General features: G+C 39.5%; 1 protein-coding gene across 1 annotated transcript; it reads left to right on the forward strand.

Annotated features, from left to right (window-relative positions):
* On the forward strand, positions 1 to 23304 carry LOC138268531 (intelectin-1b-like). The gene is made up of 8 exons (XM_069218254.1): positions 1 to 144; positions 5086 to 5153; positions 7397 to 7630; positions 17396 to 17643; positions 19158 to 19316; positions 19426 to 19546; positions 21617 to 21720; positions 23082 to 23304. The coding sequence occupies exons 2-8, from the start codon at positions 5090 to 5092 to the stop codon at positions 23232 to 23234; spliced, it is 1083 nt and encodes a 360-aa protein (XP_069074355.1). The 5' UTR covers positions 1 to 144; positions 5086 to 5089; the 3' UTR covers positions 23235 to 23304.
* The last annotated feature ends 1218 nt before the right edge of the window (positions 23305 to 24522 follow it).

Below are 24522 nucleotides of genomic sequence, written 5' to 3' on the forward strand. Positions count from 1 at the left end.
AATGGAAAAGTACTTGAGGGAAATACGGAGGTGTTAACCACCTGGGCTTTGATCCTTAAAAAGGCTCGAGGCAAGAAGGGGAACAGTTTATAGCTGGGGAGAGCAAGTGAAGCCAGTTATCTACAGCTGGAAAAGTGAAGAGAGGTAGGTTTCAATGGCGCTTTTAAAAAAACATATTTATCAGTATAATTTGTCATTTCTTTGTGATTTTGCCACTTCTGTTTTCATTTTTCTATAACCTACCAAACTAAATTTCAGTGACTGACATTAAATGTTCTACATATTCTGCGCTTTTGAACCCAGATTTCACAATCCATACATTCAACTTTACAAAAGACTACCTTGCAGTGTCAATAGAAACAATCCTGACGTGGTTCAGCTATTATTTGATGATTTATTTTTGGTCACCTGGAGTTAGTTGAACAGTTCGTTTACAGGGAGCAGCATCCACTCCTTCTGATAACCGAGCCACACGGTCACTCACCAACATTCTATGACCCCATACAAGAAACTGACCAGAGCCCACCCACACACACCAGTCTTACAAAACTATATATTATAACAACAACCAATCACATTGTCGTTTGTCAAAGGCAAACATTATAACTTAGTGATTTTTCATTGGAAGTGGTTTGAGTCGATCAAGCCTGATTCTTAAGACCCCAGCTAACATAATCCTTTGAGGTGCAACTATGAAAAGTCAAGATTTGGCAACTTGACAGTGCCACTCATTGAGATGCAGCACTTGGAGGTTATTCATATAATAGAAAAACAACTTTTTAGGATATAATTAGTCTCTTGCAGTGATAATGTGTAGCACTCCAAAAATGTGCTGTCGTCAGATCACCTCACATTTTTGCTGTTAAGAGATTTTGTAGGTTTTATGATGGCACCAAATGTATGATGTAATTATTGTGCCTCAGCTGACAGAGGAAATACATGTCCCATTATAAGGTAACACAGTAGAAACAATGTGCTATAAAGTTACCACACATAAAACACTTTTTCAGAAGCAACTCAATCTGGAGGTAATATTGCAATTACATTTCTAGGAGCAACCTCCTAATCAAAAGTTGACCAGTGGTTTTTTACCAACATCAGAAATATGACATATGCAGAAAGTATAAAATAAACACAATAATGCAGGTGTTTTCAATTTATGTCATTTACAACCATGTGAATGTGACATAGGGGTACAAGATGCATTGTTTGAATACTATATTCTCTTTGCATTTTTGTAGTTTTATATAAGGCAAACGTGGCCAAGGGGCATTGAAGTGCTTTACCTGAGCATCAGTTACATTACACAAAGTCAGAATCATTTTTATAGACACAGGTAGAGTAAGTGGAGTTCACAGATTCACAGTATGTTGGGCTGACACTGAGACTTGTACCTCATTACAAAGTCGGCAGCTCTGGCTGTAACACCACATTCTGGCCCAATGTCAAAGATCATTGTGATGCATGTCTATTTTCGTAAACCAAGACCTTCGTTTATGCCAAGACCTAATCCTTTGTGAAATCTACAGGAGTTAGTACTTTGTTGTTGTTATCTAGATTTCAATTTTATATCCTTAAGCATTCTTCTGACATCCTCACAGGCTATCATCTTTTAAAATTTAAATGTAATATACTCTTGGCTTCAGTACATTATGCAAAGAGATCACCTGCACATTTTTACATGTCTACCTCACTCTGTAGTTGCAGAATTTCTGATTATGTACCTTATAAACTTTTACTGGAGTAGGTCTAATTCCCGCATCTTAAGTTTGTTAATCATTCACAATTTCTGTGTGTTTGTGGGAGTATGTTTTGAATGGTTGAGAGATACACTATTTGTTAAAGAAACCACTCCAACCAGGAATTATCATTCAAGTGTTATGAGTGTTTCACATCATCACAACCCTGCAGAAACTGCCATTTACAATGATTGGAGGTGGTTATTTTTAAGGCGGCCAAACACAGCAGCATGGAACACACAGCCATTTACACGCCTTACTTCTTCATAGGTATCCAAAATCAAGAGTTATTGATACAGATTCACTTTTACAAATTGTGAATACGAACTCATAAATCATTCATATTATACTCACTCACAGTACTACACCAGTATTATTTAAAGTATGTGAGAGGAGTAAATGTGCTCCCAAGTGTAAGAGTGGGCTTTCCAGGGAAGGGAATGCATGGAAAAAGGTGAATTTCCAGTTTGTGACTATTCACAAACTTTTCCAAGACACTTTACTACGTGTATCTTGGAGTTTATTGCTCTTAAGAGTAGCTATCACTCCTTACCAATGGCCAGAATAGGTAGGGCGCACACTCATAATCAGTGTTGGTAAATAGAATTATAGATGTGGAACAGAGAATTATGGGGATGTTTTCTTATAGCGAACAAGAGCAATGCTTGACTTGTCTATGATGTCACTCAGACCCCAAAAGTGAAAAACTTCCCATGAATTCACCTTTTACCCACCTATAATTTTATGTTATTTCTGGCCTCCAAAATCATCTGCTCTTTCTTTCAACTGCTACACGGGCAGTAAGCGGGCACACATAACATGGCCTCGCCTTCCTGACACAAATGTGCAAAATTTACCTTACCTGCCATCCTTGACTGACCCCAAAAATCTTCACTGCCTTCACTCCCACCTCCTACAGCTGTGCTTTCACACAAAGCAGACAAGCACCGCTGCACTGAGAAGCTCTCAGCCCTCCGAGCCTGGCCTAGAAGGCCTTCATGCATAACAACATTAGGTAAAGAGTATTGTTATCAACTGTTGATATGTCATATCAGGGAATCACCAGATTGAATCTGGTGTTAACAATAGAGGCTTCCTATGGAAGTCATGCTTAACAACGGGGGTTTCCCCCTAGGTGTTACTGATTTCACTTGTGAATACGCCAGAGGACTGTGACATCATCAGTTTCCCCAAAACCAGTGATGGAACACAATTCACTAAAATGTTTGTGAATCTAAACATGCAGGTATACAAACTCCTACATGATGGCAGATTTCTAAAGCTCTAAAATTCATGAAAGGCTCCAATAGTACAAGAAACTTACAATAGTTGTATGTTTGCAGAAGCACGTCTGGAAATTCTTTGTGAATTCAATGTAGGTAAGGCAGCACTAAATTTACAGTTCTGCAAGGGGCTTAAATTTACATGATAAAATACATCCTATGATGGTAACTCCAAAACATACAGGTAAGCCTGCGGGTGTATGTTACATTTCTATATATATAGTGAATCAAGCCCTGTGTTTTTTTTTATATCATCTAGTCTCTCTTCTGAGGAAAGGAGCCAGGCCAGCCATGTGTGTTATAGTCTGCCAGCAGAACTTTGATCCAATACGGATCTTGGCTGATGATTAATAAAAAAAACAAAAAGAGAAACAAACTGACAATTTAAAAAAGGGTAGAGTTAATATGGTAGTGAATACATTACAGCATCTAATAGCCCATCTCAGATCCTCCACAAGGAACAGGTAGAGAAAAATATTTGAAAGTGAGGAAATGTTCGCATTCATTCTTCTTTTTCCTTTATATACTCGAATGTGATGGCAGCTGAGGAGTACCAAGCTCATCTAATGCGCCCATCTCCTTTTACATTGATACACGTATGAAGTTTCCAGCTTCACTTGATTTCCAATTTATATAGCTTTCACTGAAGAAAAACTCTTTTATACCACTATGTTCACTCACAACAAAACTGGTGTAGAACTGTATATTTCAATGTTAATGACTTTCCTTTCACAAATAATGTCTATTCATTGAAAGTTGTTATTTAATGATGAAGGGCATGATTGGTGCATGAAGGGCATTGAGGATGTAGGAGTTGAAGCAGCTACTTGTGTTTAAACATATATGTCTACTTCCGAGATTGAATGGATTTGAAAAAGAAGTGGAATAAACACAAAATTAATTCAAAAATTTAAGTTTTTAAATGACAACATTGTTGTTTAATTTTTAAGTATTGAGTTAACATAACAGAAATTGACAAAACCAGTGTGAGTCCCTTTAGCAGTTTGCAGAGGCATACATTGCAAAATTGTGCAATGCATGATCAAATAAACATTGGGTCCTTAACTGGTGAACCTACATTTAGAATGTGCACTAAAATAACAAACTGGATAAACACTTGAACTGATTAAGTGCATCACACTCAAATTGTGATCCAAACGGGTCATCCTGGAGATAGGCATGGATTTACTCCTGCAAAGTGCGGGTACAAATTCTTAATGGGGTAATTTGGGGAAGGAAACATTTCTAAAATTGTGGCTTGTAAGGTAAGGGGTTTCTCAATGATAATTTTTTCGCCATTGAAAAAAAAGAAAAATGTTAGAAAGTGTGAAATTGCACTTGGGAGGAACATACTCGTAAATGCACATTTACAAGTTTTCGCATTCACATTGAAATATACTTGGATTCCCAAAATATTTTCCAAACTGCCAAGGGGAAAGTGGGGGCATTCCTAGAATTCCAAAAAGTCTCAATCTTCTTGAAACATAAGCATACGTCTATAGAGGCCAATATCAGATTTTTTTTAAATTATAATGGCACATACAGAGTACATTACCTGTGTTTTGCTAACTGTGCTTAGTTATATGTATGGAACGACAGAGAAAAGAGAATTGAGAGTAGAAAAATAGAAGATTACATTATTTTCTCCTTAATTCCTTTCAGAGGTGTGTTCTGACATTAAAATATACATCATAGAAAGGAACTGGAAAATGGGATCTGACATTGAAAAAAAGGTACTCGAAGGAATACAGCAAAGGTTATTGTAATAGGGCACTCATTTTCAGATTCCTTGGTTGAGGCAAACCTAAGTCCACTTTTTTTTAAACAGTTGGACTTGAGTTTGGTGTTCATTGACATTAAAAGAAAGAAATTTAAAAGAAACATAATTGAACAAGTATATTCTATAACATTCATAGAAACATTTTAGTAGCGAGAATACAGAAGGTTATAAATGTAAGCAAAAATGTTTGATGAGACTAATGAGTACAAGTGGGAATGATTTGACTGCCCTTGCTGGCTATCCATGCCTCAATGACTATATCTCCCCTTTCTTTTACTTGAAGGAAAATGAAGACACTCTGCCTGCTTCTACCTATCCTCTTGCCACTGACTTTGGCCCACTATGTTTGTGGTAAGCTAAATTTACAAATGTGTTTTAGGATTACACAGACCTTGGTTATAAGCAACTTGATCTGGGGTGGGGTCATTGAATTATTATCTTTTGATGTTGCTTATTGTGAAGATGTTATCTTTTTTAGGAAATAGTTTGCCCAAGTTAAATAGCAAAAAGCCCACTCAAAGACTATCCACTAAGTTGGCCTTGGATAAATAAGGACATCTTGAGTTTCCTTTCAGGGTCCCGTGAAAAAAAGCTGGAAAAGCATAGACTGCAAACACAGATTCAAACCACTGTCTTCCAAATTATCTACAGTACACAAATTTAACAAGATAAAAATATTGGCATGCACCTAAATCCAATATTAAGGCACTTTCCCTAAATAAGCTGAGACTGGGTTTTGAATAGTAAGTGAACCCTATCCCATGAGAGACAGGAAATGAGTGTGGCTAAATTTGGAAAGTTAAAATAGACTGCAATATTGCAGGAAAATATTTACATAAGTATGTTAGGTTTTTTTCAGTCTGTGTTTCTGAGACAATGCTTATTGCCATTATTCGGCCTGATTGACAAAACAGTTGTAAAAGTAGTCCCGTATATGTGCTCCTACACATTTGAATTTTGAGGGTTTTTTAAATGACCACATGGCCCCCAGTTCCCACGGTTGGGCCAACGTGTATTAAAGAAAACCAGATGTACCCTAGTGCAGACCTGGTGCCTAGGGCAGGAAAATAAATATTATTTATTCAACTCTCTAATGAATATAGTTATTTGCCTGAGATTGAATAAAGTTTGAAAACATTAAAATTCCTGTTATACTTCAAGAGATGTACTTCCTGTGTTTTGCTGCTACAAGAATCTTCCTGTGTGCTTTGGATTCCAAAGTTCAAAATGGGAGTGGGAGAATTCTATGGTTAAGGAGATGCTTCTTCTCTCTCACACCTAACTGTTGCCAACCAGTTTAGTTTGGTAATTTTTAAAGGAACTCCAGCATGATTTGCAAACACTGTCTCAAGAAGAATTGCTAAGCACATGAGTTGTTTTGACTGTCAAAGCCCTCAATGTTAAAAAAGTAAATCGTTACACTTTTTGATCACAAATGTTTTGACAATATTACCAAACAACCTACTCCTCTTCTTCACATTATTATGTCAGATTTCTTTGAATTTTTTATAAAGATGTTCTCATCAAAGTCACAAGTGGTGTGAACTGAAACTAGTACCTAGTAGACCACTACAGTTGGATTAGAGGTGTGGTATCCCAGGATACAAACGTCGCAAAAATAAAATTTTACATGTGAATACAAATTAAAGCATTGCAGCCAAAGAACATGTAGAAAATAGTTGTGAAGTTGAATTACCAAGCCTGATATCCAAATTAATATGCAAGTAACAACTGTGCTAAACAGGTAGATATGTCTTCTGCAAAGGGAAGTATGTCTCAATGCAGTAGGTAGCTGATGAAATGAACACAGTTTGGGGAATGACAAACTCTTACCGTAATCTGGACAAGCTGTTTTTAGACACTACATGGAGCTGGGGCCTGTTCTACAGTCTTCAGCTCATAGGAGAGATCCAACATCCAAAGATGGAAATCAACAGTAATGGTGGGGCACATGCAAAGTACATGGATTTCCGTGTTATGCAGGAAATGTTATGACTTATTAAACACTTGGTGCACAGGATCACTATAACATTTCTATGTAATTAGAGCTTTTATGATTGTCTAAATATTGGTTTATAACAATATTACAACATTGAAGTTTCAGATCTATTTACATCCACGATTTTTTAATAAATACAAATTAAATAAATACATTTTTCACTTTCATGTAAGCCTGACCATTACAAAAATTAATGTACTTCCACTTCTTCCTTTATCTCCTGTTAGTACAGAATAAAACCTCCTTGTTAGAAGACTACTTGAGTTTTGATTTATATACACACACACACTTTTCTCCTACACTGCACTATATAGGAAATATTAGGAATACTGATGACTGTGATGCATTGAAGTAACAGTTTTGTCATGAAGCTGTTGTCCAGATATAACCCCTAGGTCCCTCTTTCACAGTTTTAATGCTTGATATTTTTGAAGGAACTTCTTAAATAGCTATTACTTTAACCTAATGTTTACATTCGTTTTAAGTTGATGCAGTTTACTATATTTGTATTGAGCAGGATTTCAGTCTTTGTTCGCTTTTTGGCAGTTTATTGCCTGAATCTTTGTCACTGACCTGCAATACCCTTCTTGATCAGATATCTACGATCCTCTCACTGTGAAGAAGCTTGCCATTCTAGACTTGGTGGCCAGGTGGGATGACACCAAAGCTGATGACCATGGTCACAACCATGACCATAGTCACGACCACAGCCATGGCCCAGATGAGATACATGGCCACACGCACGACCCAAATTCCTTCCCTCTGAACAGTTGCCGGGTGTTCAGCCATAGTTGCAAGGAAATCAAAGTAAAGAACCCTGCAAGCAAAGGTGGGTAAAATACATCAAATGACATACTTTTGTGGAAATAATTCTCTTATCACATCTATATCTGAGTTACGAGGAAAGTAACTACAGTGCAAGTAAGCATGACCACTTTAATGTGATCTTTGTTCTCACAATGACATGTCAATTAACTGAATATTATTACTTCAAGGAAGATATCTTTTGCATTTACTATCACAAAGTAGCTTAACCCGAGTGCTACGGGCAAAAACTATAAACAACTTAGGATCTTTAATCAGCTAAGTACAGGGCCTCATTTACAGTTTGGCAGATGGGGCACTCTGTCAAACTTCAACAGATATTGTGTCAATCGTACTACAAGAGCCATTGGCTATAGTGCACTTATGGCAGATGTCCATGCACCGTAATATGTCTGTGATGTAGAACTGTCCCCTAAACTCTATATAAAGCCCATAGTCGTCAGATTTGTAAACATTTATTTTTTACACATTTTGTTGCATAGAAAAGGTGAAATGTTAGTACTTTACAAAAATGAGTTGATACAGTACTTTAAAAATCATTTGGCAATCTATGGATGGCGAGAAAATAACAATGATACAATCTGACTTGCACTGCACCTTTGTAAAAGTCTGCTACTGAAGTGGTAAACATGCAAGCAGCCAAGCCAATAGTAGTTTAACTCTCTAAAAGCCAACATGCAAACTAATCCAACCTTAAGTCCCCAACAGCTAACCTTGCCTCTTAGAGAGTCTTGCCTTTGTCTTGTGTATATAAGATCTCAAGTGCATACTGTGTGTTTATTTAATATATAAGGTAATGTGCGATTTGAAGTCCTTTTATGGAAAGGTATGCAAGTGCAAACCACATTTGCACAAGCCCCATCATAGTGGTCTATTTCAACTGTAGGTCCTCCCTAGAGGTCAATTCAGAAAAGCATCAATGAGTAATGGAAGTAGCTCTTCAGGAGTACTCTTTTGTGAATCTGCCTGAATGTCCAACTTCCTCTTGGTTAAAGTGCAACAATGGCAAATTGCTTGTAGGGATACCACTTGCATGTGATTTCCATGCTATTCCGATTTTAGATGGCCAATGCAGAAAGACATGTAATAGTGTGTTTAAGAGTTCTGCAGGAGCATTACTCGATGACCTCCGAAATGCCTTTATGAATGTGCCCCATACTGTAATACCTACATTTCATCTTTAACAAATTCAGTTTTCCAGTAGGAATGCTGTTTTTTTTCTTTAGAGCTAGTTCTGGATCATATTAAAATATACAATTCTTAATTAAGCTCTAAAGGTGCGTGTAAAAAATCTAATTATTATGATTGACTGACCACTTGTGAATTTATGATTATGACTAAACATTAGTGTGACTACTTATTGTAAGTGATGCAGGGCCAAATTTCAGTCTTATTCTTGTTAAGGAAGGACCATTAGCCATGTCTGAGGTTACCTCTGGAACAAAAATATTTCCAGCTGGCAAAGAGAAACATTTTTCATCCTACTCTTTACCAGTTGGCAATATGAGATGCTATTAAGAGAAATCCGGTAATGCTCTGTAAGCTACTCTCTAGGTACCTGTATGAGTGAGCTTGTAGTTAATGGCACAAGTGGAACCCTATACGCTCGTAATTTCTTAAATGGTCGCACTTAACCACTTGTCAGGACCTGCACTTGTGCCATAGTTCATATCTTCTGTCACTAAAATGGGACCCTATCACTCTTGCTAGGTGCTCTGAAGAGCACTGCATTACATTTGACAATTTACCCTGGAGAGCTTAGGGTGAGGAAAAAGTGTGTGCCCTTACTACTGATGCATTATTATACAGGACTGTTTGGAGGTCAGATTTCCATCCCACACATGAGAAAGGGATAGCAAGTAATCTAGGGTAGGTCTGCTCAAAACTGCAAGGCAAAGCAAGGATCCAGTCACTGGCCAGGGTAGCTTGTTGTATAGATAGGGCAAACATTGAAACCTTGATATCTGTAGGCATGTTGCAAGGAAACAAGGCGGATGAACTCTGCAGGGTTGACTCCTTTTGTCATATGACTACCTGCCAGCATCAACATTCTCCAGATCACTTCACCAAGATAGAGATCAGGAAATGGAGAAAAGGACAGAATATGTATTCCTTAGCCATTAATTCCTTAGCCGTGAAGGCTGTCACCACTGGCATGACCCAAGGAGAAATTATATGGAGATCTGAAGTTTCGAGTTGGCACACCTTTGAGGAGGGCATCAGATATCAAGATGGGGTCAATTTTTCTGAATAGAAAGGATCCTTTGAATCACAGTATTCTGATTTACTTACTTCCAGACTGTTGAATTAAAATCACTATTCAACTTTGGATTTTTGCCTGCAGTCCCATCAATGCATCTTGTTTGTGTCAAGCTGCCTATTCCTTAATTTTGCAGCCACTACTCCCCCAGTGTACCTTCCTTCCTGGGTCTCCTGAGTCAATATTATGTTCTTGATATACCTGTAGGGCGACATTTCAGCTAGGTACTGTGGTACAACACCAAGGCAATCATTCAAGGAAGATGAAGCTTACCTTTCACAGGAGAGAAAATTCATCTCTGTTGTTGACAGATATGTAGTTCAGTTCCAGCTGTTCTCAAGAGTAGCAACATAGTGTAGTGAGGTTGACAGAGGTAATTTGAGTAAAGCAAATAAATATTCCACTATGAATAGGGTGACCCAGTTGATAAAGCTATGGTGGCTTGCAAGTGGGTTTAAGTCAGGGATCTCCAACCATTTTGGTAATAACAGCTACTACTTTTCAGTGATAATCATGGCAAGCTACTAATATTAGTGTCATAATAGAGATATCAGACAAGGTTACATTAGACTACCATGTGCAAGACTACTACAGTGATCACCTCCGTTCATCGGGCAGAGTTGCATGCATTAATGTAAAAATGGCTTTTGACAATTTTGAATGCTTCTATGTGAGTAATAAGTAATGGCCATAGATGTGATGCCCCCAACTTCAAGATACTATTAGTACGTTCATCAAAGGCCACATGATTTATCGATCAAATATCAGCTTTAAATATATTTTGGAAATTCATTCATTTTTCTCCCAACATTGGTTTATGAGTTTTGAAAATACAATCATTTTCGTCTCAAATACACTCTCTCAATTTTGGTATGCATATATTAGTTCAACCAAGCAAAAGCATCTAATTTAGTAGGCTGGAATGAACCCAGGAGAGGTTCATCATAGGTAGCTGGAGGACTACCAAGAGCTCACTAACTACTCCTTGGAGAAGCCTGGTTATGGTAAACTTCTGGCTTGGCTACACAAATGCTCATGCATAAACTGAATCTTGGTGTGTAAATAGATGTTTAGTAAATATGTCATTGCACAAGATTCAGACTCTAATTTAACATATCCCCAGTCAGAACAGAACTGAAGCAGACCTCCTGTCACCAATCCAATTTCCTTCTAAGTATCGTTACCATGTTACAGAATGTAGAACTAGACCTGGTGTGGCTTAACCAACACTCCTATATGTGCTGCACAAGGCCAGTCACCTCAACAGCTAAATACAAATATTGCCACTGTGGAGGACAACGTTCTTCAAATATTATTTTTCTTTGCATTGCTCACAATCCTGTAGCTGTTCTCATGGTGAATGTTGAAATGAGGAAACACCAGGAAACAAAGGTATTTCTCCACACAATCATAGTCTGCAATGTCAAAGATGGAATATCGAGTGACCAAACCAAGTGAAAAACAGCTGGATAGAGCAAATTGTGTAGCATCAGACAGTACAATTTGTACACCCTCATGGAGTCTAAGAAAAGCTATATAATGTATACAACTATCTATCTAAAACTAAAACCTAACATCATAGGTGCCGAACACGGAGGCATGACAAAGGTCTATATTTTTAGAGTGCCCCTAATCTTACAGTCATGTGCTATACTGAGCTGTATGAGAAGTATTCTTCTTTGCTTATCTAGTGCATTTCATGGTCCCCCCTGACTACTAGGTCCTTTCATGGAACTGATGAGATTAAACTAATAGTTTGTTCCCAATATACCTAATAGGCAAAGCCCAAAAACAATCAGGACAAGGGGGGGTTGATACTTTAAAAGTATGGAGCATTTTAGTGTCCTATGGCTTCTACAAGTAAGATCAGGTAGGTGCCAATCAGTCTCTCAGGGTCTCTTTGATAACTTGTTACATGTATTATTTTGAGAGTTTCTTGTCTTCATATAAGAACGATTGTAACCAATTAAACTGTACGAAAGGAAATATTTGAATTACAGTGGAACCTGGAAAACACAGGATTTTGCTAAACGTTTACTGCTTTGGTGCACTCTGGTGTTAAACAGTATAAGTGCACCTTGTACCTCTAAGCTCTTTCCTATGATGAGTGATCCTACTGTGACCGAACTGGGTCATGATAAACTGTGACCATCAGCAGAGTCCCACGAACCCTAGAAGCTATTTCACTCCTATTTTGGGAGCCTGGCTTACTTAGTGTGGCCCCAGCTCATAGTTTGCTGCATGTTGCTGGGTAGTGGCTCTTAGGCATAGGTACCTAAACTCTGAGCAGTGACTCGGACCAATCTAGCAGCATCTCCATTGTATCATCCTCCTCCTCCTCCTTCCCTGAGAGGGTCATGGAGTTTTGCTTTCTGAAAGCACTTATCAGTGTTATGGCAGCAAAGATCACTGTGTATACAAATCCCTTCCAAATCAATGTGTCCGTGAACAGCCTGGAAGAGGTTAATGAACTGGTTTGGTGAAACTGTGCTGCTGTTAGCACAATCCTTAATTCAGAACAATTACAAGTTAGTGCATGAGCTGCAGACAATACATTTCAGAAACACAAAGAGGCAATGACTGCTCTGTTTTCCCCAGTTTTTACTACAAGCAGTGCAATTTCAGGAAAAGAATGCGCACAGACCCATTTTGAACCGGAGCACTAAATTAGGGTAATTTCATGCTACAGTCCCAGGATAATCAAGTGTGACTCTCATTCCTACTTCCTCCATGTCAAAATGAAGGTTCAACCTTATGGTGCTGAAACACGGCGCGATACTGAGCAACAACACTTGTATAAACCCCTATAATAGCAGTTGGTCGAAAGAACATTCACTGCTCCATATGCTTCCACTAAGTTGGAAAATGCACTAGAACAGTGCACTGTGCACAGAGCACAAAGTTAAAGAGCCTCGTGCACATCCCACTACATTCAAATAAACAATGGCTCACATGAGTGGTAAAATTAATGCTTAGATGTCCTTATGCTGGTTTTTAAATAAACTTCAAATAAACATTTCCATGGACACAGCCTAAGAATGTAAAACAAACGTTATAACATTGAGTCATTTGCATGTGCAATTCATACTTTGAATAAAGTTTGTTTACTACCTCGGCTGCCTCTTCATAAAGCAGCACAATTTGCTATCAACAGGGTCCCTTCTACAGCCAACAGAACACATACTAATTCTTTAGCAGACTTCTCTGCTACGACTAGGAAGAGCAGGAACAGGCACAAATTAGTCAGTAATAATACTTTTATTAGACCAATTGTTTCTTGGTGTCTCAATACAAACAAAAGGGCATTGTGGCAGTGGCTTGCAATAGCAGTGAACAGCTCAAGATATATCTATGATTCGATTTTGTTTTAGAATCAACCTATTAGTTCAATGGTCAGTTCTTAAAAATCTTTACAGGTCGCAAGTTGCGGCCAGTATTTTGCAACCAGATATTCGTACATCTGGCTCCAGTCACAAAAGCCATCATTACAACTAGAACAAATTTGCACAATTGTGAGCAACAAGACAGATGTTAAAAGGAAACACAATTGCTACAAAAATTGTGTTTAGAAAAATATATATATTTTTTGAAATTTCAAAAGAGGTTAAGTGTGGTTGTTGTGAGGGCAAAATAGCATCCCGCTGCTGTGCAATATACTATCATTAATGAATACGAACAGAATTTGGACTTCAGTTTCCAGACCTGTTACACTTTTGTTTGAAATTTGTCTGCCAACATATTCTTTATCGAAGCAGGTTACTCAATCACGCACAGTTTCACAATACTTTTCTTTCCTGTGTGCATCAATTTGACATTGTCAGTGCTAATATTAAATTATGCAATCCCGTCCAATATGGTGCCAAATCAATCTCCTTGTTTTCCCTCTGTCTAGACAATGCAAATATTGGTTTGACTTTTCACTTGTATCATAGACTATTACAGACTGCAGAAACAATGGTGATCAACCAGAAAGTCATCCGACAGAGCTGCCCACAAAGCAGCCCTCAGCAAATATCACCAACAAATCAAGGAAGCCAACAGAGCTGCCACCACTGCCTGTATTGATCCAGCAGCCAACCACACCAAGAACTTTTCAGAATAGTCAAGGAATACTCCAACCCGACAGCCACAGAGAACACATCCACCCTTCCCACGAACTCTGCAACACCCTCTCAGACTACTTCCACAGCAAAATCACCACTATCTACAAAAACTTCGACCCCCCACCTACAATCTCCAATCTCAGCTCCCTCCATCCACCAGCGCACACCAACGATCACCTCATGGAACCTCTCACAACTCAATGCACATCCACCATCATGTCATCCATCCACAATGGGGCACCAACCAACCCATGCCGCCACCATCAGACAAACCTCGTAACCAACCACATCAGCACTCAGCTCACCAACATCCTAAACTCCTCTATCACCTCAGCAGTTTTCCCAGACAAATGGAAACACGCAGAGGTCAGAACCCTCCTAAAGAAATCCACAGCAGACCCCAGCGGACTCAAAAATTACAGACCTATCCCTCTCCTCCCCTACCCTGCCAAAGTTCTTGAGAAGGCCATCAATCAACACATCACTATCTGGAAAAAAACAACCTATTGGAAATCTACCAATAAGGATTCTGCACCAACCACAGCACCAAGACTGCACTCATTGCTGCCACGGACGACATCAGAGTGCTCCTCAATTGCACGGAGACCGCTGCCCTGATCCTCCTAGACCTAGCCTCAGCTTCCAACACAGTCTCCCACCAAACCCTCATCAACAGACTCCACAGCATCAGCATACCAAGGGATGCCCTCAAATGGATAGCCTCCTCCCTGACAGGATGCATTCAAACTGTAGAGCTGCCTCATTTGACATCTGCACCCACATACATATGCAGCATACCTCCAGGATCATTCCTCAGCCCAACATTGTTCAACATCTACATGACCAACCTGGTGGACATTGTCAGATCCCAAGGTCTCAATTTCATATCCTACGCTGAAGATACCCAACTCAACCTCTCACTCACTGAAGACCCCACCACCACAAGAACAAACTTACTCAACACCATGACCAAGTTAGCCAACTAGATGAAAACAAACTGCCTCAAGCTCAGCTCTGACAAAATAGAAGTGCTGATCTTCAGGAAAAACACATCCATCTGGGAACACAGCTGGTGACCAGCCAAACTCGGACCCACTCCCACACCCACAGACCACGAGCGCAACCCTGGCATCATCCTCAACAGTGAACTGACCATGAAGCGGCAAACCAATGCAGTCACCTCCTGCTTCCACACCCTCCACATGCTCTGCAGAATCTTCCAATCATCACCAGAAAAACTATTAATGAGGCCCTCATCACCAGCTGCCTCGACTACGGCAATGCACTCTACGCCGGCATCTCCACACAGCTTCTCAAAAGACTACAGACCATAGAGAACACAGCAGCCAGACTTATCCTGGACCACCCTAAATGCACTAGCACCTCTTCCCACCTCAGAGACCTCCACTTGCTTCCAGTCCAAAAGAGATGCCAGTTCAAGCTCCTCACACATGCCTTCAACGCCTTACACAATCAGGGACCAGCCTACATCAACCACAGACTAAGCCTCCACCAACCCGCCAGACACTTGCACTCCTCCTCGTACACACTCCTAGAATCTGTCACAGCTGCAGCAGTGGCAGCTTCTTTTCCAACATCTCCACCTTGCCCTGGAATGACCTGACCCTCCCCCTCCGAACTGCACCCTTGCTTGCAGAACTCAGGAAGAGACTCAAGACCAGGCTCTATGCAGAGATATCCCACCCCAGCGTCCAGATACTCCCATGGGTGACTGTGCATGGCTGATTGATTGATTCTAACTTGTGGTGTTCATTGTGGCAGAACCATGATGAATTAGAAGAGCTCAAGCTCCTCTTTGGGCAATATGATATGAGCAGATTTCATAGATAATGTTGGTCTTTTTCATGGAATCCCTTTTGTATGTTACATATAGCCTTAGTCCTGTTTCGCGGCTGTACAGTAAGCAAACACAGGCCCTTTAGGCAGGGGAGATGGGCTCAAACGCTCCGTGGGTGAGATGCCTTCTGGATGCCTAATTATGTACTCATCAGTCTGTGGAATGGAAATTTTGGGAGCCCACCATAGATTATATTACCATAGACCAACATTAAGGGGACTGAGGCTCACGTTCAATGAGATGGCTGGACTAGAACCCTGGCACAGAACATCTACAAGTATTTTAGAGTATCTTAGAGTCTCTACTCCCTCCTAGGCCAAAGTAATAAACACTATTCAGAGGAAGTGACTGGGTCTGTAATGGATAAGAAGACATTAACAAACAATGCATAAAAAATAATTTTGTTGGTTCTTACAATTAGGGCTTTCGTGTTTTTGATGGTTGTTACAAGTGCTTCGAAGGTAATAGGAAGCATAGTAGCTAGAGGGCAGCCTTGTTGCATCTCTCTCAGCGGGAAGAATGGTGTACCTAAAACCTACTGATTTTCCTTCTGATTCTATTAAAGTGAGGAGATCTAGTTTCTAAAACTCTTACAACTGCACAAATATTATTAATCTAATTTTACTGAAAACATCTCAACATCGAGGTAGGAGGTGGCAAAAATGATACTCTGCCCTCAACCTCTCAGTTACTGCATGAAATTCCATTAATTTTATACAGATTATATCGCCGGGACTAGCTACCTCATCCTAGAGGAGCACCAACCTCTTGATGAAGGCAAATCAGTCAGCTAAGATTTACTTATTTATGGGTTATTTATTTATTTATGAGGTATATAGGGCGATAGCTTGCCACAAACAACTATGTCTTTCTGTGGGCACCAATCTAGACCCAGTCTTCTTTAAATATACCTAGCATGTTGGTGTATAAAACGATTTCATGAACGGGAGATAAGACGTTCGGTTTTCTAGTGCAGTACAATGTTTAGATGGAGTTTTGCTTGCAGCCTTCCATCGCCTCATAACTTCCATTATTGTGTGATCGGTTGTTGCTTTATTTTTGCTAATCAATGCTGATTCAGCACCACCACAATGAAGTTCAACGAGAAAGACAACAAAGCTTGGTACCAGCCTTTGTTACATGTCAGGTTACGTTAATCTTTGGTATTGTCCAAACTCAAATCCTTGCTTTCTAATCACACCACATGTAGCAGGTAGGATAGAGAGTAGAGACCTTATCCTGATAATGTATGCTACAGAAATGTAGTCAGTGGAATTAGATGCAGTAGCCTTAGTATTAAATGTACCAGTTTAAAGGTTTATTAATAGTTGCAGAAGAAATAATAAAAACAGTGTAAAATGTATTTCATACTTTCTTCTAATTCAAAAGAGTAAGCATGTGATTGTGAAGTTTGCTTTATATTATTGAGATACATCCATGGCAGTTGACAAGCTTTTCTGTTGGCTAATAGCCTATGGTTTTTATCTGCTGCTCCCATTGCTCGTCTTCTCAGTAGGCTAATAGACTTTGGGCTTTGTTTATGAATAGATGGAATATACTCTCTCATCACCGAAGATGGAGTGGTGTACCAGACATTCTGCGACATGACCACTAATGGAGGTGGCTGGACCTTGGTGGCCAGCGTGCATGAAAATAACATGGCTGGAAAATGTACGGTAGGGGATCGCTGGAGCAGCCAGCAAGGCAACAACCCTAAAAATCCAGAAGGAGATCACAACTGGGCAAACTATGCCACCTTTGGAGCCCCTGAAGGAGCAACCAGTGATGACTACAAGGTATATTCTTTGTGGACTTCTTTTGCATTGATTTGGGGTAAGCCAGTGGTTCATGAGAGTAAACGTTAATATGGATGGAAAACCCTGAGCAAACCAATGATTCTTTAGATGTTTTTGGGCAATGTATTGCTTTGAAGCACAAAATGATATGTGGAGAATTTGTCATTCAATTTGAAAGACCAACACTTACAACAAAGGGTGTAAAGTTCACAGAAGATATACAACTTTCAATGTTTCAACAAATATATTTTAATCACTGAAGAGGGAATAATAAAAAGGAACTAGAAGTGAATGTCAAGGAACTGAGTGGCAGTGAATAAGGGAAATGCTAGGCCCTATATGTTGTGCCAGACACCAATAAGTGATCAAATAATGGGTGTTGCTCAATCTAATGATAGGCTGAGTAGAGATCATAGGGGCAGAAATATTTTACTATCCCTATTATTGCAGGCATTGCAATTGCCTTCCGCAAGGGATGCTTATGAACCCCCATGTTTGCATCCATGTTCCTAGCTCAACCAGCATGATGGCTGAGCTATCAAGTTTGAATTACATGACAAGCAGTGGTGACCACATTGATGCTTGATGGGTTCAATAGGAGCTGGACGTAGGTTACTTGCAGGTATATTTCTTACTTTTAGAACTATAAAGGTAGCTCCCATACTGACTTCACTTATCTGAGCAAAGCCTTTGGCTTTACCTAAATCCACTGAAAATAAACAGTGCTGTACAACTCCCCCAGAACGTGAAACAAATTTTATTACCTGCCAACAGTATATATTCCAAATCATCTTGTCACAGTTTAATTGGAATTTAATTAGAAATGCAAGGGCTGGTGTACCCATCCCAAACTTTAGCCACTTTTAGAGTTGTCTAAACTATTTCACACTACCCTTCTAACCAAATGTGAAATTACTGTGGGTTGAAATGGTATAATATGTATCAAACCAGCAAGAACTGTGTCATCAAGACATGATTTCAGAGTTCCTCAGCATCATATGTGGTGGTTGAGAATGGTGTTGGTTAAACAATGTAATCCTATAACAGAAATACCACGCCACATTGTAGTCCTCCCAGCAGTAAATGTTCCATGACCAATCCTCTAGGGACCCTCCAATTGTTAATGTGATCATAGGACATAATAGCACTTTGAGGTGACAGAGAATGAACAGTACCACAATATGTTTGAGAGAGTGTGATGGTGTGAACTTTGATGTATGTGAGAGAATATCTCTGTATGTAAATGTTGGCTATATTTGATATTTCCATAAAGGAAATGCCATAGGGCAAAAACACAGCAGAGAACAAACAACTTAGGATTCGTAATACAGTTATGGATTAGTTGACTGGGCTACTTCATCACCACTATATCCCCATGTTCACCTGCAAAAAGAAATGGAAGTAATATTTTTATTTTACTTTCTGTGTTTAAAATCATTCTATCAATGTTGCCTGGCAAGTATAGAAGAAATGACAAGCTTCATGAGCATGTTATGTTCTTTATTTTCAAATAGAATCCCGGATATTTCGATATCCATGCCAAGAATTTGGCAGTCTGGCATGTACCAAACGATACCCCACTGCATGACTGGCGGAATGCATCTATACTGCGATACCACACAGAGACTGGATTCTTGGCATCAGAAGGTGGCAATCTTCAGACCCTTTACATGGTAATAGGCATCATTTAAAACGCCATTCTAATTAGCTCTAGACAGCTGCTTCTATCTTTCTGCATACTTTCCAAGTTATTTAAAGACAGATGTGTGCCTATTTATTTAGAAATATCCAATAAAATACAACAGTGGAAGCTGCCCAAAAGATAACGGCCCAGCAATTCCTATTGTCTACGACGTTGGCGATACTGAAAGCACTAAAAAACTGTATTCACCAAGTGGTGAAGGTAAGTGTGTGCTGGTTAAATGCGACCCATCCCTCAATTTACCACCTTAGCCACTAGGATTGATGAGTTAATTTCACTCTACTCTTGTCAGTACCGTAGACAATGCATTTTTAAAAGGTCATAATTAAATAAATGAAATCACTGCACGTCTTGTACTTTAAGCACTGTCACTATTAGCATTCTGATATCAAACCTTGACACTTTTCCTAGTTATTGGTACCAAGATCTACATTTTAAGGTCTATATAATCAGTTCTATGATATGATGTGCTTATGTTTTAGCAAACAAAAAATTAACTGCTATATACATTTACAAAAATCTGTTATGGAGGTTAGTATTACATAATCATAAAAGGTAAACTTTATACTACATATTATGCACTGCTGTCTTTTTCCTAATACAAAGAAATTATTTCAAACTGGAAGTTTAATCAAAAACATCATACCATACTATAGTACCATATTCTTAGATCTCTATCAGAATCATAAATGCCCATCTGTTTTAGGTAGGTTTCTTGATTTTAGGAAAAAAGTACAGGTACTACATTAAGAACAAGAAACAATGCTGTGGCCAAGATTTACTAAGGGCCTGTGCTGTCCTTGCTTTGTCCAAATCATCATAAGGCAAATCAAGTCCTTATCTAGGATTTACTAAGCCACGCAACGTCCCTTTGTATTTACTAAACCACGCAACGGCCTGCAAAGTAACACAAGGCAGGGCTTTGTCCTGCCTTGTGTTACTTAGCGTCAGGAAGGGATTCTAAGGGTGGAGCATGCATGTTTCCATGTATCCACCCAAGGAATTTGGTGCATTCCTAGATTTACAAAGACTTGTAAACCTGGGACTGGGTCAAAATGCCATTCCTTCCGTCGTGAGTGGTAACTAGGAGAAAAATCTTTATTTCAACTGTTATGTTCTCTTTCTATGCATGCTGCATTCTGCAGCACATGTAGGAGGAAGATAATGCCATTAAGGATTTTTCTTGTGTATGTAGGAAGTTGGAATTCTGCGTAAAACAATCCTGCCTGCAACGCAGGCACCCTTGTACCATGGAGCAAGGATGTCTGTGTTAGCGCAAGGCAGCACACAGTGATCCAGTGCTATGAAACCCCAGGAATGTGCGATATCTTTGCAAATACGGGGCATTTTGGCTCTCCCTTTCACACAACGCAGCAAGTAGCCTTGCTGCAATGCGTGAAAAATGAGTAAAGATGCCACTGTATGTCCGTGGGATGAGGCTGTGGCTGATTAGGCATTTTCTTCTTTTCATCCTCTCCTACTGAGTCAGAAGAAGTGGTTGTCCATAAATTGAACACAGCCGCCTCTTATTATTTTAATGGAGTTCTAAACAACTACTCAGTTCATTTTTCCCGTAGTTTCAGACTGTACCTCAATATCTTGAATTGATTCTACACTTAGTTATAATAATTCTTACCACTTGCTGAGATGTCATTCATTCTGATACAAAACCTTCCTGGCGCCTAGAGATGGGAAAGCATATATCAAGGTTTGATCACATCATCATCACCTCCTTCACCAGACTATTGATAGCGTTCTCAGCGTACTAATACATGCTATCGAAAGAGTTTGAAATCTCTTCCTTCAGGCCCAGGTTGGGACTAGATTTTGGAAATTTATGACATATTATCAAGTTGCACACTTTACTCATCTATTATTATGTGCAACCCATTTTGGATTTTCAATTTTAAATTTGTATTCTGCGTCAGCCGTGAGGTTGAAAATTAAGTCTCTCCAAAACATGACAATTGGTGATAAAAACAATAACACCACAAGAACGCTATTACAAAGCAATAATACAAATACCATGGTACCAGGCAAAGGGGAAGATGAATGATGGAACAGCTAAGAGGGCAGGGTGGACCAGGGCACAGCAACACCACAGAATGAAAATGTTCCTCGTTCCTAATTGTTTGTTGAGGAGACATTGAAAGAACTAAAGTTGAGCTCAAGTGCAAATATATTGTGATAAGTCATTAAGCAATGCAGCATGTGCTGTTTCTCCTGCAACATTCTCCTGTCTAACCACATTGTTGCCTATTATTTCAACAGCGGAAATAATTGGAGGCTTTGTTGAGTTCCGCGTGTTTAACACTGAGAAGGCTGCATTTGCCCTCTGCTCTGGAGTCAAAGCAACTGGCTGTAACACTGAGCATGTACGTACTGGAGGGAATGTACTGGTTTGGGTAATCTAAACCTTCTCTTGAGCAAATCAAAATTCTAACCTAACAAAAGTTCCAGAAACTTGTGATTTGCTGATTATTTTGTAGGTTGAAGTAAATTATTCTGCTTATTTCTGTGAGAGCATGGCTTAATTCCAGTGTTTGAAATGGAGCACATTTACACCAGAAACCTATAACCTATGGTGTGGGATCTGTAGCCTAGAGAGAATGGAGTAAAAGGGAGGGGGCACAAGTATCCGCTTAATGACAGTCTATGCATTATTATTATTATATTTATTTTCATATTTTTTCAAACTTTCACAGCAAAGAAATTGGAAACCTAGAAAAAAGTGATGGCAAAGCTAGTCTAGTTACATCCATGGGCAAACTTAAAATACAGTTTGTAAGTCACCTGCTACAGAGAACTATTTTGCAAGGTGTAATACTGGTAAAATACCTCATGTGATTAATTTACATGGTGGGTTTTAATTTTTAAATAGTTCACATGGTTGATGTTTCTGTTACGGGGTATTATGTGTAATGCACAGATTACACATTTCCATTTTATATAAGAGAGCACAGAGAGATATTGCTGTTGCAAAGATCTTTCTTTGAACTGCAGGCCACAAGTTACAGTCAGACATCCACTGCAAAGACCTGCATGTGACTTGCGATTGATCACTTTAGATCTTTGCTGGTTTTAAGTCAGTCTTATGCTGGAAAGAAGCTGTGAAAGAAGTGAACTACGTTTGATGAAACTGAAGAATGTTTGAGATAGAGGAGAAGAGGTGGGGACAGAGAAGCATATAGAGAGGAGCCATGTTTGCACTGGAGAAGGACTTTATAAAAGTGAGGAGTCAGGGATATGAAGTCAGAATGGTTTTTGGAAGATGACTGGTGAAGGTTTGAGTCAGTTAACAAGAAGATTCCATAGTATGACAGAAAGCTGACATTACCCTTTGAGAATGGTTACTTCGTTCACAGATTCCAACAAGAGTGCAGCAGAATGGGACTGAGAACCAGTTCCAGTCTTTCATTGTATAGTGATCACTTCTTGGGTGCTTTAGGGTTAAATAAAAACTTAATTTATAGTAGAAAACAAAAGTTTAATGAGGGCCTCTGTGGTGTTTTCATGAGTTATAGCCTGGTGAAGAACTGTGGATCTAGAAGACAAGAGATGTAATCTTAGCTTACCCAAGAGAAGAATGTGTGAGTCTAGACAATCTGCTTTATTTCCGTGTGTTCACCAATAAGCACTGTATGAATACTGAAGGTTTACTGATAAGACTACTCAATTTGATTTACTATAATTTATTTCTGAACACCACTTATGTCTCTTCTGTGTCTTTTTGCAGTACTGCATTGGCAGTGGGGGGTATGTCCCCGAAGGTGATCCAAAGCAGTGCGGAGACTTTTCTGCCTTTGACTGGAATGGGCATGGAACTCATGTGGGCTGGAGTGCCAGCAAGGAGATGACTGAGGCAGCCGTACTGATGTTTTACCACTGATTCTGACCACTGCCAGACATCTGGGGTACTTGCCCATTGTACAAAAAAATAAATATTTTTCAAGCACTAACCATGTCTTATGTAATGCCTGCAGGTTGTAATAATTCTATCTAGTATACTTATAGCATAGGACTCAAGAGAAATCATATTTCATTAGTGGCCCCAACTGTCGGGTTTTGTCCCATCCACTATTCCTTGAAACATGCAGAAGAATCTACTTTCAGTCCTGCTACACCATCCAGATTCTCGTTTGTTATCTTTAGGTCACCTTTCTTGAATCATTTCTACTAGTTTGCCCAGTGCTGACCTCAACAGTTCCCTCATGGTGATCACCCACCAGAGGCTAGTATTGGAAAATGTGAGATTGGGGTCTTCAATGCCAACATCATCCGTATGCGTCACATCTGTCTTACACAGTGTAGAGGAGCAGCGGTTGGTTCAGCATCTGGCAGGTTGGAGAGGTGATAGCAAGGGGCAGGAGGACGGCATCAGGCAAGTCCCGGAATATGTTTCAAAGGCTGTGGGTTTGGGACATAAGAAGCGTACACACCAACATTTTAGGAACGTGAAGTGGGAAAATGCATTTCCCCCAGTGACTTATTAAAGAGGAGGCAATTTCAGGTGAGAGACCCTCAAAATAGAGCTATTATTCCCTTAAAAAATTGGTAGTCATCCACCTGAATCGGGTCTATTTGCAGTATGAAGATTGATCACTGACTTTCTGCCAGTAGTCTATCAGGAGGTGTACCACTTTCTAATCGGCATTCACCACCTTATTAGACCAAGTTGTGTATTTGAAGATTATTAAATTAGGCTTCCTCACCTAGCAGAGCAGGAGAGCAAACCTGGGAAATTGCTTGAACATATCCACAGAAGGGTGATCTTTCCAGGCAGAAATGACTGCACTCCACATGCACCAGGGTGTGGAGGTGGTGGTGGTGTACTCAGAAGTGATCCATCAGGGTGTGATTTGCATGTTACTAGGTAGTTACTAATGCTCTGAGGCTAAAAAATGAATGAAGGCCTTACCCTCAAGCAGGGAAATTTCAATCACTGTCTTCACAGACAACATCCACATGGAACATGGATTCCCACATAGACAAAGCAAGTAAACCAAACGTAGCACACAATCAAGGAGTGGAGTGAAGAATACAGATATGGGTGTCAACCAATAGACTTTTACCAAGAAACTGCACTCTACCTTCGAGGCCACAGTTAAGAGGCAGTTTTGTGCTCATAATGCACCAAAATACTGCCATCAGTCATCAGTCACCCCATTGCATCCACA

The sequence above is a fragment of the Pleurodeles waltl genome, chromosome 12 (genome assembly GCF_031143425.1).
Source record: "Pleurodeles waltl isolate 20211129_DDA chromosome 12, aPleWal1.hap1.20221129, whole genome shotgun sequence".
Lineage (NCBI taxonomy): Eukaryota > Metazoa > Chordata > Amphibia > Caudata > Salamandridae > Pleurodeles > Pleurodeles waltl.